Here is an 18,034-nt window from a genome sequence, read left to right on the forward strand (position 1 = left end):
CTCTCCCTTTCTCTCTTTCTTTCTCTATCCCTCTCTTCTCTCTCTCCCCTTCTCTCTTTTCTCTCCCCTCTCTCCCCCTTCCCCCCTTCTTTTCTCTCCCCCCTTCCCCTCTCTCTCTCTCCCCTCCCCCTTCCCTTTTCTCCCCCTCCCTCCCTCCCTTTTTCCTCCACTCTCCCTCTCTCTCTCCTGTCTCTCTTTTCCCCTCTCTCTTCTCTCTCTCCCTTTTCTCTCTCTCTCTTCCCCTTCTCCTCCCCCCTTCCCCCCTCCCCCTTCTCTCTTCTCCATCCCTTCTCCCCCCTTCCCTCCCCTCCCCCCTTCTCCTCCCTTTTCCCCTCTTCCCCCTCCCCCTCCTCTCTCTCTCTCCCCATCCCTCCCGTCTCTCTCTCTCCCCTCCTCTCTCTCTTTTCCTCTTTTCTCTCCCCTTTTCCTTCTCTCCCTCTCTACCCCACTCCCCTTTTTCCCCTCGTCTCTCTCTCCTCTCTCTCCCTCTTTGTCCTCTCTCTCTCCCCCTCTTCTCCTCTCCTCTCTCGTTTGCTCTCTCTCTCTCTCTTCTCTTCTCTCTCTCTTCCCCTTCCCTCTTTTCCTCTCCCCCTCTCTTTCTCTCTCTCCCCCACCTTCCCCTCTCTCCTCCCCTCTTTTCCCCTTTTGTCCTTGCTCTCTCTTTTCCCCTTCTCCTCTCCTCTCTCTTTTCCTCTCTCTCTCTCTCTTCTCCCCTCCCCTCTTCCTTTTCCTCTTCCCTTTTGGTTTTTTCTTTCTCCCCTTTTCTCTCTCTCCCCTTCCCCTCCTCTCGCTCCCCCTCTCCTCTCTCTCTCTCTCCCCTCTCTCTCTCTCTTGCTCTCTCTCTCTCTCTCTTGCTCTCTCTCTCCTCTTGCTTTTCTTTCTTACTCTCTCCTCTCTTACCTCCCCTCTCCCCTTTTTCTTCTCTCTCCCGTCCTCCCCTCCTCTCTCTCCCCTCCCCTTTTCTCCCCTTTTCCCCTCTCCCCTCTCCCCATCCCCTTCCCTCCTCTCTCTCTCGCCCCTCTACCCCTCTCTCCCCCTTTTCCTCTCCTCCCCTCTCTTTTTTGCTCTCCCCCTCCCCTCTTTTCTCTCTCTCTCCCCCTCCCTCCCCTCTCTCTCCCCCTTTTCCCCCTTTTTCCCTCCCCCTCCCCCTTCCTCCCCCTCTCTCTCCCCTCTCCTCTCTCTTCTTCACTCCCCTTTTCTCTGCCTCTTTTCTTTTTGTTTCCCCCTCTCTCTTCTCTTTTTTGCTCTCTCTCTCTCTCTTTTTCCCTTTCCCCCCTCTCTCTCTTCTCTCTTTTCTCCCCCCTCTCTCTCTCTCCCCTTTCCTCTCCTCCTCTCCCCCTCCCTCCCCCTTCTCTCTCTCTCCTTTTTCCTTTTTGCTCCCCCTTTTCTCTCTCTCTCTCTCTCTTCCTCTGTCTTTGCTTTTCCTCCTTCTCTCCCCTCTGTCCTGTCTTTCCTTTTCTCTCCCCCCTCTCTCTCCCCTCTCTTTCCTCCTCTCTCCCCTCCCCTCTCCCCCCTCCTTTTCTCTCTCCCCTTCTCTCTCCCCCTCCCCCTCTCCCCTCTTCTTTTTTCCCCTTTCCTTCCTCCCCCTTCTCTTGCATCTCTCTCTCTTCGCTCTTCTCTCTCACTCTTTTCGCCCAATCTCTCCCCCTCCTCTCTTCCCCTCTCTCCCCCGTCTCTCCCTCTCTCTCCCCTTCCTTCTCTCCCCCCCCTCTCTCATCCCCTTTCTCCCTCTATCCTTTTCTCCCCTTCTTTTCCCCGTTCTCGTCTCTCTTCCTCTCTTCTCTTTCTCTCCCCTTCCCCATTTCCTCTCTCTCCCTCCCCCCAACTCTCTCCCCTCTCTTTTCCCCTTTTTCTCCTCCCCCCTCCCCCTTCCCCCTCTCTCTCCTCTCTCTAAACACCCCCTCTCCCCTCTCTCTCCCCCCTTTTCTCTTCCCTTTTCTCTCCTCCCCCTTCCTCTCTCTCCCCTCTCTCCCCCCTTCCTCTTTTTCTTTTTCTCTCTCCCTCTCTCTCTCCCCTTTTCCTTTTTCCTTTCCCCTCGTCCCCCCCTTCTTTTCTCTCCCTCCCCCCTCTTCTCCCCATCTCCCCTCCTCTCTCTCCACTCTCTCTCTCTCCCCTGGGTCGCTCCCCTTTTCTCTTTTTGGGTATTTCCCCCTATGAAAGGCCCCCAGTAAAACCGGGTGGCTCGGGCCCGGTGTTTATTTTGTCCTTGAAGGTTTGCCAATGGTACAGTCAAATCCATTGAGGTTGTCCATATTATTAGTGTCATGCAGGGAAGGGGGAAGAATTCACCAAGGACAGAGAGTGCTTCTCCAATGACCATTTTAAACAGAAGAGATCTGATTCCTTCCTTGATGAATTTCCTGAGTGGGAAACCTAAAAACGGGGGGGGGGTTTTAATTTGTCTTTTGCAGCATGCCATCAGTAGGGGAAAAGGGGAAAAGGGTAATGTAAAAAGTTTTTGATAATGCCCATCTTGAGAATCCCATCTTGATTTTTAAAGTGCCCTTTAAATTTAGCCTCAAAAAATTTTACCCAAGTTTGAGGAAAATCTTGGCTTGGAATTTTGATATAAAATTTGGGGCCTGTTTGAGAGGAAATATGGTCTTAAATGAAAATTCGACATTGGCAATACTGCTATCCTTTGGGTTTTTTTTCGGGTTTTCCCCCTCTCTCTCTTTTCCTCTCCCCCCCGCCCCTCCCTCCCCCTCCCCTCTCTGGTTTTCCTCCCCCTCTCCCCCCTTCCTTGTCTCCTCCCCACCCCCCGGTCCCCCCTCTCTCTCCCTTTTTTCTCCCCCCCCCCTGGGGGTTCTTCTCTCTCCTTGGCTCAAATCCCCCCCCCCCCTCCCCCCCAAATTTCTTTTTTCTCCCCCTTTTTGTCCCTTTCCTCTCTTTTGTCCTCTCCCCTTTCTCTTTCCTCCCCTCTCCTCTCTCTCTCTCCCCTCTTTTCTCCCTCTCCCTCTCTCTCCCCCTCTCTCTCCCCCTTCCCCCTCTCTCTATTCTCCCCCTTCCTTTTTTCCCTCTCCCCTTTTCTCTCTCTCTCTCTCTCTCTCTCCCCTTGCTCTCTTTCCGACCCCTTCTCTCTTTTCTCTCCCCTTCGGAATCCCCCCCTCCCCCCTCCCCCTTCCCCTCTCTCCTCTCTCTCTCCTCTCTCTCTCCTCTTCTCTCTCTCTCTCCTTCTCTCCCCCTCTCTTTTCCGGGGGGGAAAACAATCTCTCCTCTCTCCCCCCTCTCCCCTTCCCCCTTCTCTCTCTCTTTTCCTCTCCCCTTCCCCTCCTCTCCCCTCTCCCTTTTGCTCTCTTTTCTCTCGTTCTTTTTTTTTGGGCTCTCTCTCCCTCTCTTTTTTCCTTTTCCCTCTCTTTCCTCCTTCCCCCTCTCTCTCTCCCCCCCTCTCCCCCCTTTCCTCTCTCTCTCTCTCCCCCTCTCCCCTTCTCCCCTCTCTTTTTCTCCTCTCCTCCCCCAACTTCTCCCCCTTTTCCTCATCTTTTCTCTTTTCTCTCTCCTTGCTCTCTCTCTCTCTTCTTTTTGGCTCTCTCTTTTCCCCTTCCTCCTCTCTTTTTTTCTTCTCTCTCCTCTCCCTCTCTCTCCCCTCTCTCTCTTCTCTCTCTTCTCTCCCGGGGGTTTTTCTCTCTCTCTCTCTCTTTTTCTGTCTTGCTCTCTCTCTCTCTCCTGTCGTTTTCCTCTCTCCCCCTTCTTTTCCTCTTTTCCTTCTTCTCTCTCCTCTTCCCCCTTCGTCTCTCCCCTTCTCTCTCTCCCCCCTCTCTCTCCTTCTCCCTTCTTCTCTCCCCTCTCCCCTTTTTCTCTCTCTCTTCTTCTCTCCCCCATCTTCTTTTCCTCCCCTTTCCCCTCTTTTCTCCTCTCCTCTCTCCTCTCTCTTTTCCTCTCTCTCTCCTCCCCTTCATTCTCTCTTTTCTCCCCTCCCCCTCTTCCCCTCTTTCCCCCTCTCTTTTCCCCTCTCTCCCCCTTTCCCCTTCTCTTTCCCCTTTTCCCCTTCTCTCTCTCTCTCTTTTTCTCTTTTTCCCCACTCTCTCCCCCCTCCCCCTCTCTCTCTCTCCCCGCTCCCCCCTTCCTCTTTTTGGGTTTTCCCTCCTATAAAATGTGCCCAGTAAACCGGGTGGCTAAAGGCGGGTGCTAGTTGCCCCCTTAAAGGGTTTTTCCAAATGGAAACAGTCAAATCCTTTAGGTTGCCCATATTATTAGTGCCCATGCGGGGAAAGGGGAAAGAATTCACCAAGGCCCCAGAGATGTTTTCCCCAAAATAAACCATTTTTGACAAAGAGACCCTGATACCCTTTCCTTGGGAAATGAAGCCCCTAGTAGGCCCCTAAACAGGTTGGGGTTTCTAATTATGTCTATTGAAACATCCCATCAGTAGGGGGAGAAGGAAAGGTGAATGTGAAAGTTTTGAAAAATGTCTCTTAAATTGCCATTTTGGGATTTTCGGGGAAAACCGAATAGTACCTCTAAAAATTATCAAGTTTGGGGTTTTATCTTGGCAAATTTGAATATTTGAAAAAAAATTTTTGGCATTTTTGAAGGTAATATTGGCAGGGGAGAGGATCAGACATTGGCAGATCTGCTGGGGCCTTGGGTTTTTTTTTCGGTTTTTTTACCGGGTTTCATGGGAAATTTAGTGTTTTTTGTGTTTTAAACAGCAATTTCAGCTTTGGGCTTTTTTGGGGCCTTTAAATTGTCGGTGAAGATGTCTGAACTTAATGCAAAAAGAAAAACCTTCATTCCTCTCTCATTTTTTTCTAAATATTTAAAATAAAAAATTGGGAAATCCTTGATTTTACATTTTATATATTATATATTTTATTTTAAATTATAAAATATATTAAAATTATATAAAATTATTTATATATATATATATTTTATATATTATTGTTTTTTTTCCCTTTTTTAAAATATAAATACTCATGAATACCCTTTTTTTTTTCAATGGGGGCTTTGGGCCCCATTTGATAGGCCCGTGAGGTTCTGAGTGAAATTAAGCCCTTTAGCAAGTGGTACGAGTCAACACTTTCCCAAAAAACACCGACGAATGTGAAGTGTGAGCCAGATATCTTGGACTTGTGTCACATAGTGCCAAAGGAAGTAATAAATCTTGAAGGCAAAGGTAAAGGATATAATGTGGACTTGGATGCAGATGAAGATGATTACAAGGCCTTCAAGGTATTGCTTTTATGTACTTTCTGTATTACACATCAGTAAATGAAATAGATATCAGATATCAGATGATTAGCTTGACTGTTAGTTGATGCAGTTTTGAAGATTCATTTTAAATTTACTGAATTATTTTGAAAAAAATAAAAAAAATAAAGTGTTTATTGCAGGAACTAGGAAACCTTATACAGAACATATTGTGTGACTCAGATATGAAAAAACTTTCTTACTTTTGAGAGATTTGAATATTGTAAGCTAATACAGCATTACCCATTTATAGGAATGGCTTCAGTGTTATTATCAAGATGGAATGAACAATATGGTAGACCACAATGGCCGTACCATGTGGTTTAGTGGAAAGCCAGGGAAGATGGTGCCAAAGGGTTAGTATGGCAGTTGTTAGTAGTTTGTTGTTTGTTTGTTTTATGAAAGTAAACTTTATATATATATATATATATATATATATATATATATATATATATATATATATATATAATATTATATTTTATATATATATAATATATATATATACATATATATATATATATATATATATATATATATATGTATGTATATATATACATATATATATTTTCTCTCTCTCTCTCTCCTTCTCTCTCTCTCTCTCTCTCTCTCTCCCTTCTCTCTCCCCTCTCTCCCCTCTCTCTCTCTCCCCTCCTCTCTCTCCTCTCTCTCCTCTCCTTTTCTCTCTCTCTCCCTTTTCCTTCACAGAATGTTGAATATTTGTGATCTAGAGTTGAGAAGTTGGTAAAATAGATGAGGAAAAAATAAACTCCTTTTCTGGTGTCTCAAGGGCAGGTGCAAAAGTTACCATATCAAGTTTGCATTGACGGACTGGAAAATTAAGCATTTGACTTATAAGAAGTGGTTCTCTCTCCCCTTTTCTCTCTCTTTTTCTTCTCTCCCCCTCTTTGTCTCTCTCTCCTCTCTCTCTTCTCTCTCTCATCCCTTTTTTCCCTCTCTCTCTCTCTCTCTCTCTCTCTCCTCCCTCCTTCTCGTCTCTCTTCTCTCTTCCCCTATCTCTTTCCCTCTCCCTCCCTCCTCTCTCCTCTCTCTCTCTTCTCTCGTCTCCCCTTTTCTCTCCCCCTCCTCCTCGCTCTCTCTCTCTCTCCTCTCTCTCTCTTTTCTCTTTTTCTCAAAATTTTTCTCCTCTCTCGATCTCTCTCTTTTTCCCCTTTAAAAAAAATTTTTTTTTTTTTTTTATGATTAAAAAATTTTTTTTTTGAAAAATAAAAAAGAATTTTTTTAAAAAGTTTGTTTTTTGGGGAAAAAAAAGGAACCCCTTAAGGGAAAAACCTTAAATTAACGTTTTAAAAAATTTTTTTTTTTTTTTTTTTTTTTTTTTTTTTTTTTTTTTTTTTTTTTTTTTTTTTTTTTTTTTTTTTTTTTTTTTTTTTTTTTTTTACCCCCCCCCCCCCCCCCCCCCCCCCCCCCCCCCCCCCCCAAAAAGATTTGAAAAAAATTTTAAAAAATTTAGGAAAAAATAATTTTTTTTTAAGGGGCTAAAATTACCAATAATTTTTTAGGGGAAAAATTCCCATTTGTTTATAAAAAGGGTTTTCCCCCCTTTTTTCCTTCTTTTCCCCAAATTTGTCCTTTTTCTTTTCCCCCCTATTTTTTGTTTTTTTTTTTTTTTTATTTTTTTTTTTTAATTTTTTCTTTTTTTTTATTTTTTTCCCCCCCTTTTTTTTTTTTTTTTTTTTTTTTTCCCCCCTCCCTCTCTCTCTCCCCTCTCTCTCTCTTCTCTTTTTCTCTCTCTCCTCTCTCTCTCTCTCCTCTCTCCCTCTCTCTCTCCTCTCCTCTCTCTCTCTCTCCTTTTTTTCCCCCCTTTCCCCCCCTTTTCTCCTTTTCTTTCCCCTCCTTCCCCCCCCCATTCCCCCTTTTCCCCCTTTCCTTTCTTCCCTTTTCTCTCTCTCTCTTCTCCCCTTCTCTCTCCTCTCTCCTCTCTCTCCCCTCTTCTTCTTCTCTTTCCCCTCTCTCTCTCCTCTCTTTCTCCCCCCTTTTTTTCCCCCCCCCCTCCCCTCTCCCCTCTCCTCTCCCTCTTCCCCTCCCCTTTTTTCTCTTCCCTCTTCCCCTCCTCCCTTCCCCCCTCCCTTTCTCTCTCCCCTCTCTCTTCTCTCTTTTTCTTCTCCTCTTCTCTCTCTCTCTCCTCCTCTCTTCCCTTTCTCTTCCCCCTCTTTTCTTCTTCTTCTCTCTCCCCCCTTTTCTCTTTCTCTTCTTTTTTCCCCTCCCCCTTCCTTCCCCCCCCCCTTTCCCTCTCTTTCTCTCCCCTCTCTCTCTTCCTCTCTCTCCTCTCCTCTCTCTCTCCTCTCTCTCATCTTCTCCTCCTTCCCCCCCCCCATCCCTTTTCCCTTCCCTCCCTCCCCCTCCCTCTTCTTCTCCCTCCCCCTTCCCCTTCTCTCTCTCTCTCCTCTCTCTCTCTCTCTCTCCTCTCTCTCTCTCCCCCCCTTTTCTTCCCCCCCCCCCCCCTCTCTCTCTCTCTCTCTTTTTTCCCCCCTTTCTTCTCTCTTTCTCTCTCTCTCCCCTTTTCCTCCTCTCTCCTCTTTCTCTCTCTCTTTTTTCCCTCTCCTTTTCCTTCCCCTCTCTCCTCCTCTCTTCTCCCCTCTCTCTCTCTCTCCCTCTCTCTCTCCCCCTCCCCTCTCTCTCTCTCTCTCTCCTCTCTTTTTCTCCCCCCTTCTCTTTCTTTCTCTTTTCCTCCCTTCCCCTCTCTCTCCTCTCTCTCTCCCTCTCCTCTCTCTCTCTCTCTCTCTCTCTCTCACACAAACACAACACACACCACACCCCACACAACACACACACACACACACACACTGATTTTAATGATATTAGAGGTATATTATTAAAAAATAACACCTTATTAAATTTAATATATTACTAGGGTTTTATGTTTACCCCTACTTTTTAAGGGGGACCCCCAGGCTGTGGTTTTCCCGGTTTTAAAATCCCAATTTTCCTTTTTTTCATGAGAGAAGAGTGATAGGGGAAAGATTATTGCCCTTTGAGGGAAATTTTAGAAATTTCCCCTCTCAGTTTATTCTCCAAGTTGGGGGTCATTGTTGTAACTCACCACCCAAAAAAAATTTTTTCTTTTCTAGCCATGATGCCTCATATGAAAATTCCCTTTTAATGGGAAAGGGTCTCAATTATTTTATATTGGTGTTGGTTAGTCTGCTTAAGATATAGTATAGTCAGTCACACATAACACTTTCTCAAAGAGAAAAGAAATTTGTGTCAGTGACATCATAACCAGTATGTACTATACACAAAGGTCTTAACTTTAAACAGTGTTGGGTTACAAATATACAGGCACAAGTAATTAAAGTTTGAATTGTTTCTATTTTGAATATGGAAACCTAGCACCAAGCATTACCGGATTCTTGCTTGAACATCCAGCAGTCAGTTCAGTGATCGGACTCTTGATTGATTTGCTTACTTATGAATACCTTTATTACTTGCATTCTAGTTTATTTTTTATTTGCTTGGCAGATGCAGCTTCAAGAGGTAAAAAACAGGGTAAGAAAAATAAAAAAGGTGTTGATGAAGAAGACACAGCTAACCATGGAAGCAGCAGGAAATGTGTAAAGAAGGAGGATGAAGATGAGATAAAGACAGAAGATATGAAACAACTAAAGGAGGAGTTGAAAGAAGATATGAAGAAGCAAGTCAAGAAAAGAGTGAAAAGGGAGATAAAGAAAGAAGTGAAGGAGAGGGTAAAGAAGGAAGTGAAGGAAGAGCCGCAGCAAGGCCGCGCCAGAAAAAACAGCAGAAAGAGCGTGGACAACAAGGAAAATAATGCTGTCAAGACCTCCATAACTCTGAGCAACAAATTAGCTCAGAAGCTCAAAGACAATAAACCTAAGAGGGCAAATAACAGGGAAAAGAATCCTGTGAAAAATACCAAAACCCCCAAAGCCAAGGTTACAAAGAAAGTAAAAGACATAGATTCAGTGCACCGTGAGTCACCGGTAAGGAGATCAAAAAGACTAGGTTCTGTCGTTGAGAACTGATTTTTGAAGTGTGAATACACTAGTACAAAGTTGATGTACAATTATTTAGTTTTATAAATTTAATAAATTATTCTTTATTATGCTGGTTAAAAGTATGAAATTGTTTGCTATGTTACATATAGATTCAATATATTTAAGCAATTGGCCAAAATATATTTGCATAAAAGTATTGCAAGATGAACATAGTAGTTTAAATTCTAAGTATTTGCCACTATAGGTTGTAAACTATTTGATATTCTCCCAGACATTATTAATTGGTTTTAGAATTAGCATTTTGAAAGAATAGATTTTTTTTCACTCTATAAATAAGTTTTCATTCCATATTTACAAAGAAAGTATTATAAGAATACCTCACATTTTCATACTGGTAGCCTACTCAGTTAGTCATTTCAAAATCTTCACTTTCATATATGTATTTCTTGTGTACAAGAAGCATTTAACATTTTAGACCATTCATTTAGTATCATAGATATTTTTATCAGGTATCTTTGTAATCAGACAGGAGGTTTATTACATTATAATCTACAGTTAGTCACATATTTTTTTGCACCAATTATTAAGACTGAAAACAGCGACAAATGTGCAATGCAGTTTGTTGGTGAATGTTGTCTCATCTGATTTCATTTTTCACTGATTATCATATTCATAGTCTCATAGATCTGATGTTGCAAAATACTGTCAACAAATGATCTAACTTACATTTTATACAAGTTAACCAAGACTATAAAAAGTTTTAAAGGTGTGGATGTGGCAAGCTTTTATAGGCAGCATGACCTCTTTTCTTGTAAATAAGTTGTATGATGTCTGGTTGGTTTAATAGGTGACAAAGATTTTGATGTTCTTTGAGTCACTTTAAAGAAATAAGAATTTAATTATTTTTTGTATGAGAACTTCAATAAATGCTGGTACAATATGTCATATCCATAGAATTAGATAGATATATTTTGCAGATAATGGTATGACTCATACAGATCATTTTAAATGCTTTATACCATGTATTTTATAATTATAATAAATGTTGATTATTATTTATATTATTGAATTGATGCATTAACACATACAGGATAGAAAAAGACAGGACATGATTTGTTTGACCAAAAAATGATAGTTGGAATACTTACAGGTAGCAGTAGAATAAACTGATAAAAATGAATTTGAAGAAAGAGATGAAATCAGTTTCATATAGCATTTAATAAAGACATGGAAAAGAAATTGAATTATTCAGTCAAGTCATATTTTGCTTCTATACAGATGTTTTGTACTATTAACATGTGTCTTTTGAATGCAATAATGACCTTTTTCAGTAAATTGGTTTTGAGGGTATTATAAAAAGAGATATTTGCATATATTTCATCTCAGTCTAGAAATTATTTTGGATGTATTTTCTTCATGCTCATACTTGATACATATTTTAAGATAAATCATATATTTTGATCATCAGATTTTATGGAAATATCATGTTCACTTTATATATGAAGATGTCAGTATTTAACATGTTTTGGCAGTGCAATATATGCAAACAATAATCATTTTTCCAAATAGTTAAGTAAGTGGGATTGTTGGCTCTTTAATCCCATGTCGAATTATGATTCATTTCAATTTTGCTTTAATTTACTGATGCTGAGAGTTCATATACACATGCATAGTCCACTGTGAATTTGAATTAACATTTGGTCCAAGTAAGACCAAGTACAAGTACGTAAAGTATCTGCCACAAAGAAATGACTGTTCCAAAGGGGAAAAAGTCAATTCTTAGTTACTGCTGGAGAAAGATTACCTACATTAATTGTTTGATTATATTTTGTCAGAACCAAAATGTATATAATTTTTATGTTACAGCTGTTCCCAGGATTCCTCAACTTCCTATTTGAAAGCTGAGGTACTGTGTGTGTGTGTGTGTGTGTGCGTGTGTGTGTGTGTGAGTGTGTGTGTTTGTGTGTGTGTGTGTGTGTGTGTGTGTGTGTGTGTGTGTGTGTGTGTGTGTGTGTGTGTGTGTGTGTGTGTGTGTGTGTGTGTGTGTGTGTATTGCGCACACTGTGTACATGCAGAAGTAAATAGATAAATGAAAAATGTTTTTGTGTGTAGGTGCTCACTCACTCATTGTAATATATATATAAGTAGATAGATAGATGGATAAAATGAAGAATGAGAATGAATATCTACCCTGTGCAAGAAATGCATTTTGACCGGTTTCGATTATGTCGAAATGCATTTTGACCGGTTTAGATTATGTCGAAATGCATTTTGACCGGTTTAGATTATGTCGAAATGCATTTGCAAAGTGAAGTAATTCCTTCTCATTTGTATCTTTTCTACGTGCGTGCGTATGCGTGTGCGTGTGCGTGCGTGCGTGCGTGTGTGTGTGCGTGCGTGCGTGTATGTGTGTGCCTGCGTGCGTGTGTATTGTAAATCACATATCTATGTATATATGAATAGCATATCTGTGTGCATGTTTTGTATAAAGCTATCTTGGGTCTTTTTCACATGTTTACCCTCGGCCATAGTTTACTGTGTTACGCGTTCGACAAGATGGTTAAAAGTCACAATTTTTTATATAATCCCTCCTCCCCATCGTGCTAGAACGTATTCTCTACACTTGCAATTGCCTATTTTGCAAGTTCTAGTTTTCTTGTCTGTACTACGGAATTACCAAGTTATTTGAAAGATTTAACAAGTGGAAGGAATGCCCGTCGTTTGGAACATCCCAGTCACGGGCTATCGTTGAACTGTCCTGCTACTATTAAATTTTAGGTTGAGCGCCATTTTTATCAGCTTTATATTAGATTGACATTAGTTAATAAAATAACCACATCAGTATATCATTACCATATTTACGATAACGGAAGAGAGTAAATTTTCTTCCAGGTAAAGTGACCCTTGGTAATCATTTAATTTCGCGGCCGCTGCTTAGCCAAAGGGATTATTTTCTATTATTGTTTACCCACATTATCATCAAGGGGAGATTGTAGATCTAGAATGGTTAATTTAGAAATCACATTTTGTACATGTCTTCCGCTAATCAAGTCAAGACAGTTATAGAAAGAGACATTTCAGTTTTGTGATTATCATTTTCGAGAGATAGGCATGCACATATTTGAACGCGCGCTCGCGCACACACACACACACACACGCGCACACACACACACACACACACACACACACACACACACACACACACACACACACACACACACACATATATATATATATATATATATATATATATATATATATATATATATATGTATATATAAATACATATATATATATATATATATATATTATATATATATTTATATATATCAATATATATATATATATATATATATATATATTTATATATATAATATATATATATATATATATATATATATATATATGTGTGTGTGTGTGTGTGTGTGTGCGTCTATGTTTATGTGTGTGCGAAGGTTTGTGGGTGTGTAGGTATATGTGCAAGTGTGTGTATGTTTGTTTGTATATTATGTGTATATACAATACCAAATAATTTGAGCGAGACAGAGAAGGACAGACAGTCAGAGATATGCAGAAGAAAAGATAGATAAATAGATATGTAGAGGGGTAGATAATTACAGATATAGATATATTTGTATAAACATATATAAATATAGATATATAGTTAGATACGCATAAACAACACCTACATATACGCAAAGATATGCATTAATAGATACACATACATGCACACACCTTATATTTGTAAGTCGTATCTGTATATGTGGATGATAATAAACAGACGTACAAAACAAGAAGACACAACACATAAACGACCTGATCTGCAGATGTGACCTGACCCCACCTTGCCTCCCACCTCAGTTTTTGGCTCGCCTGACATCAGGTCACAGAAAGTCTCTTGGGGTTAAGGTAAATCCTGTATTCCCGTGAAAGTCCTTTAACACATCCTGGCCCGGCACTTATCGCTTCCGAAAATCGTTCTTTCCGCAAAAAAACTCCCCGAAGTTCTTGAGAATACGGTAGCCTTTTTTTATTCATATTACTATGGATAGGATGAAGCTGATATTTATGAGAGAAAAACAATTCAATGTGAAGGATTTGTTATAAGATATTTTGTTTTTGATGTGTACCGTATAATATGGCGTTTATTATATTTATACGGAGAGGAAGTTAAATCGCAAATTGGCAACTTAACCTCAACCCTTTTTTTTCTGAGGTATTGGTCTTCCGCCTCTCCTCTCCTCTTTCTCCCCCTCTCTCTTTTCTCTCTCTCTCTCTCTCTCTCTCTCTCTCTCTCTCTCTCTCTCTCTCTCTCTCTCTCTTTCCTCTCTCTCTCTCCACCACCACACACACACACACACACACACACACACACACACACACACACACACACACACACACACACACACACACACACACACACACACACACACACACACACATAACACACACACACACACACACACACACACACACACACACACACACACACACACACACACACACACACATATATATATATATATATATATATATATATATATATATATATATATATATATATATATATTTACGTGTATATCCCTCTACCTTCCTCTTCGTCTTTCTCTCTCTCTCTCTCTCTCTCTCTCTCTCTCTCTCTCTCTCTCTCTCTCTCTCTCTCTCTTCTCTCTCTCTCTCAATATATATATATATATATATATATATATATATATATATATATATATATATATATATATATATATATATATATTTGTGTGTGATGTCCGTGGATGAAGGTGAGTCAGTATGTGTTAGTGATTTTGATATTCTCTCCGTTTTTGCTCCTCTCTGTCATTCACTTTCTTTTCTTATATATGAATGTGCAGTTTTACGATAAGCCGTTTGTGTTTTACCAGCAGCAAGTATTCCTGTTGGTTGCAAACAGAGTTAAAATCACACTGATTGTTGAAAAAATATAGAATCGTGTTTGGGTAATTTAGAATATGAAATCATTAGTCACCGAATCGTCAAATAAAACGTTTTCATGTTTGGATACTGTGTAAAATCTTTTTAATATGCAGTGACTTTATATTATGTAAAATCTGCTTAGTGCGCAGAATTATGTTGTTGTTTTTCAGGGCAAACCCGTACCTCATAGAAATGCAACGTTAGCATTTGCAGGCAAAACGTTCACCCAGGGTCCAACCGACACCATTTCTGTGAGGCCTCTATAGGGGGTGGTACAAGATGCAGTTTTCAGGAACGTTTTTTTCTATTTTATGGGAAATGTTGAGTAATAAAAGTGTTGTTTTTGTTTCGTTTTACATTGTGTAGTAATAATACATCTGAAATTGGATGCTGTCATAATCGTTATATATACATACGTAGGATAGCAACATAATCGCATGTGGATTTTGAAAAAAAAAGAACTGCGTAAATTGTCGAAAGAAGAAAAATATCCTTATTTTGAATTGGTACTGGAGAGGTTGAATTCTGTTATGAAGAGAACTATGCTTTTTTTCAAATATTCAAACATTTCGCACAGACAGCAGGGTGCAGCAGTAGCAGAAAACAGTTACGGAAGTACATTTCTTCAACTGCACATATTATTAGATACTTGAAATGAGAATGTAAAGGCCAAATTAACTTGGCGGGGTAACTGAATACTGTTGGGATATCAGACAGTAATATTATCTCCCCAGCCAATTATGGTGATTAAATGCAATCCAAGCTATTTCCATATATTAGATAAAGGTTGAATTTAGTAATGTTAATGGCATTTATATCGTGTATGCTATAATTTAGGGCATAATGTTTTGCACAGTGCCATAATTTAAAACAACAAGTATGATGCAGCGATGACTATGATTTTGCGTGTAACGTACCTCTTCACATTCGGAACACAGAGTAATTAATATGAATATGCTAGGAAATATATATATTTTTTATGTTATGATTCACTTTACTTTGCTTTTGTTATTAATCCCCATACCCTACCTAAAAACGTTTAAACTTTGTATATGTAAACATATAAATAAATAAATATATATATATATTTATTTATTTATATTATAACATATAGCACATTCCTATAATATACAATTAATTTCCTTGCTTATAATCTCTTCCGCACAGAGATTCCATCCGTTCCTACCATATTCCCACCAAATACAATACGTTCTCGTGCTTAATCCCTCCATACAGAGATCCTATATTTCGTCCACCTCCTTTCACCTTCACTCTGTCCGAATCCTCACAAAGAACACGCGCATCCTTCACTTCCGTTCATTATATTTGTATTCGTGCGAGGACAATGCAGTGGAGTTTTTGAGGATTTGCTATTTCCTCACACGGAAAATGAGCTTCTCTGTGATAGCTATGCATGATGTATGCTGGAAAATGGCACCCGAAAAAAAACATGCATGATAAAATCTGTATTGGAAACTGACGGGTCCAATATTTGAATTCATGCAAGCGATAAATTCAGATTAAATTCAGTCTCAGACACAATAAGATGTTCCTATTTGAGTGAATTATGAGAAGTCGATTGTTTCTTCCACATAAGAACCTTCATGATAATAAGTATTATGACTGTCATCCGAATCTCCATCAAAGTGCAAGATCATATTATATTATTTAATTTCAAATCACCGATTGATGACAGTAATGCTACATTAAGTTAAATGATATTCAACAAAATCGATTTTTTTAAAGATAATATAATCAGTAAAATTATATTATAAGAAGTCAGACATTTCCAAAATGTGTGTAACTGACGGAAGGAATTCTCCATTATCATGCAAACGATATACAAGGCATTACCACCACTAATCTCTCTCTTGCCAGTGATATATCCACTCCCACAACCTTTCGGGGATCAGCTGGCTACATAATAGGTATTCTGTGATGTAGATTGGAAGTTCAAGCGCCTTTGAAGATGAATAACACCAAGGTTACCCCACCCTCTGTCGTATTGGGCACATGAGGAGGTTATGTTCACTTGATTTTGATGTCTACACTCTCTCTACTTCTCGCTCCTTTCGAATATGTGATGCAGTGTACGTATCATTTCCAGCATCAATTAGTGTATTCCTAGGTGATTTTTCCCTCAGTTCATTCGTTAATGCCTGTAACCCAAAGAACATCGTATAAGTTGAGAACGTCACTGACAATGGCGTAGAGTTAATAATTAAGTGGATGATAAAACAGGTTGTCCAGATGGCAGAATAAAACACAGCTTTACACAATGCATATACATACTTTTAAATATGTCGATTGTATTTTCCTGGAATCAGTATATGTCGAAGGGGACGGTGTCTATTGCAACGATATTAATACACACTTAAAATCTTTCTATATTTTTTCTCTCTCACTACAGATATTTCTCACAATTTGTACAACTATGAGCTGTATATTCTGTTATTCATAAGCGCCCATAATAATCCAGAATTTATGTAAACAAAGAATAGAATTGGGGAAGCTTCATCAACTCGGTTAAAAATGAAACGTTGATATACACAGCTCTCCCTTACCCTTCACAACCGATCTCTTATTCCGTCTCCTTTGAATGTAAACGAACTTTCCCCCATCCTTTGTGTATTTTCTAAACCCTTTTTATATATCATACTATAGTGATAATCAATTATTTGGACGCGAGGGTAAACAAGCACTGTATATGCACAAGCCAGATCACAAAGGAACTGATAGGTATTTAAAATTGGTGTCTATTTCATTACTAATTATATATAGAGGCCTTGATATGTTCTTTGATCTTGAGTACTGTACACATTTCACTACGCATTTCAATAAAGCTGTAATTATAGATCCACTGCACGTGCAGTTATTGCACAAATAATTCCAGGGCATTTTATAAAACATTATATGATACATATCGTATGTATAATGCCAGAACAATCTGTATTTTGGTGTGAATAATGATATCCAAAACACACACACGCACACACACACACACACACACACACACACACACACACACACACACACACACACACACACACACACACACACACACACACACACACACACACACACACACACACACACACACACATCCACACACAACCTCTGTTCACCCCAAGTCTAAAATCGATAAGAGCACGAGGATATCTTTTGAATAAGTGGAATTCCCGTTTATAGTCTGTTGTCTGTTTCCCCTTCTTACGTTCCTCCTTTATCGTGCATCGTGTTTATCTTACGAAGTTAATAAAAAACTGAAAAAGTGTATAAATGAAATGTCTGTGATGTCAAAAAAACGTTTGATTGGATTAGCAGACGTGTATTGCAATCAAAGGGTTAGCTCTGGTTACAAAACAGTGCGCTCGGGCCAGTCTTTATTGATTTTTCACTCAGAAGTGTTCACTTATCGTAACTTGTTCTTTTGTTAGGCTAAAAGCTTGATATTAGAGGCTGATAATTCACACTGGTTTCTGCACGATATTTGGTGCTTCGGGAATATAACACTACAGTCTGTAGATGAAACAACTTACGCACATTTCTTGGACAAAAGAGCATTTGTGTAAATCTCCTTTTGCACAAAATAAACGCCCACCTTTAAATCTTTAGAACCTTAAACCACCCAGCTGCTATTTAATCGAAAGGTACCTCAGCACCTGCAAATGTGAATAACTTTTAGACGTGGAAAGAAACAGACCTTTCGATTCAGGCAAGACAGACTTTTTAGTGCCAGGTGTTCGTGTGTTCATCCCATTCACGCTCTTTAACAGCAGTCCGACTGAGGCCGCCGTAAAAGGATACTACGTTCACATGTGTATTGGCGGGAGGATATGTGGGTGACTGATTCCCCTGCTGTGTCCCATCAGATGAGGGCTTTTGTTCGCATGTTGTATTTTGTCTTAACTGAAATAATG

At 39.9% G+C, this 18,034-nt stretch overlaps 1 protein-coding gene across 1 annotated transcript in view; it reads left to right on the forward strand.

Moving 5' to 3' along the window:
- LOC119572417 (endonuclease 8-like 1) overlaps window positions 1-10,221 on the forward strand; it is a 19,912-nt gene extending 9,691 nt beyond the window's left edge. The window contains exons 5-9 of the mRNA XM_037919533.1: window positions 2,261-2,364; window positions 2,517-2,625; window positions 4,966-5,172; window positions 5,444-5,546; window positions 8,671-10,221. Of these exons, the coding sequence (XP_037775461.1) occupies window positions 2,261-2,364; window positions 2,517-2,625; window positions 4,966-5,172; window positions 5,444-5,546; window positions 8,671-9,191 (1,044 nt within the window). The 3' untranslated portion in view covers window positions 9,192-10,221. The remainder of the gene's footprint in view (window positions 1-2,260; window positions 2,365-2,516; window positions 2,626-4,965; window positions 5,173-5,443; window positions 5,547-8,670) is intronic.
- The last annotated feature ends 7,813 nt before the right edge of the window (window positions 10,222-18,034 follow it).

Source organism: Penaeus monodon, chromosome 4, assembly GCF_015228065.2.
Source record: "Penaeus monodon isolate SGIC_2016 chromosome 4, NSTDA_Pmon_1, whole genome shotgun sequence".
In the NCBI taxonomy this organism is placed as follows: domain Eukaryota; kingdom Metazoa; phylum Arthropoda; class Malacostraca; order Decapoda; family Penaeidae; genus Penaeus; species Penaeus monodon.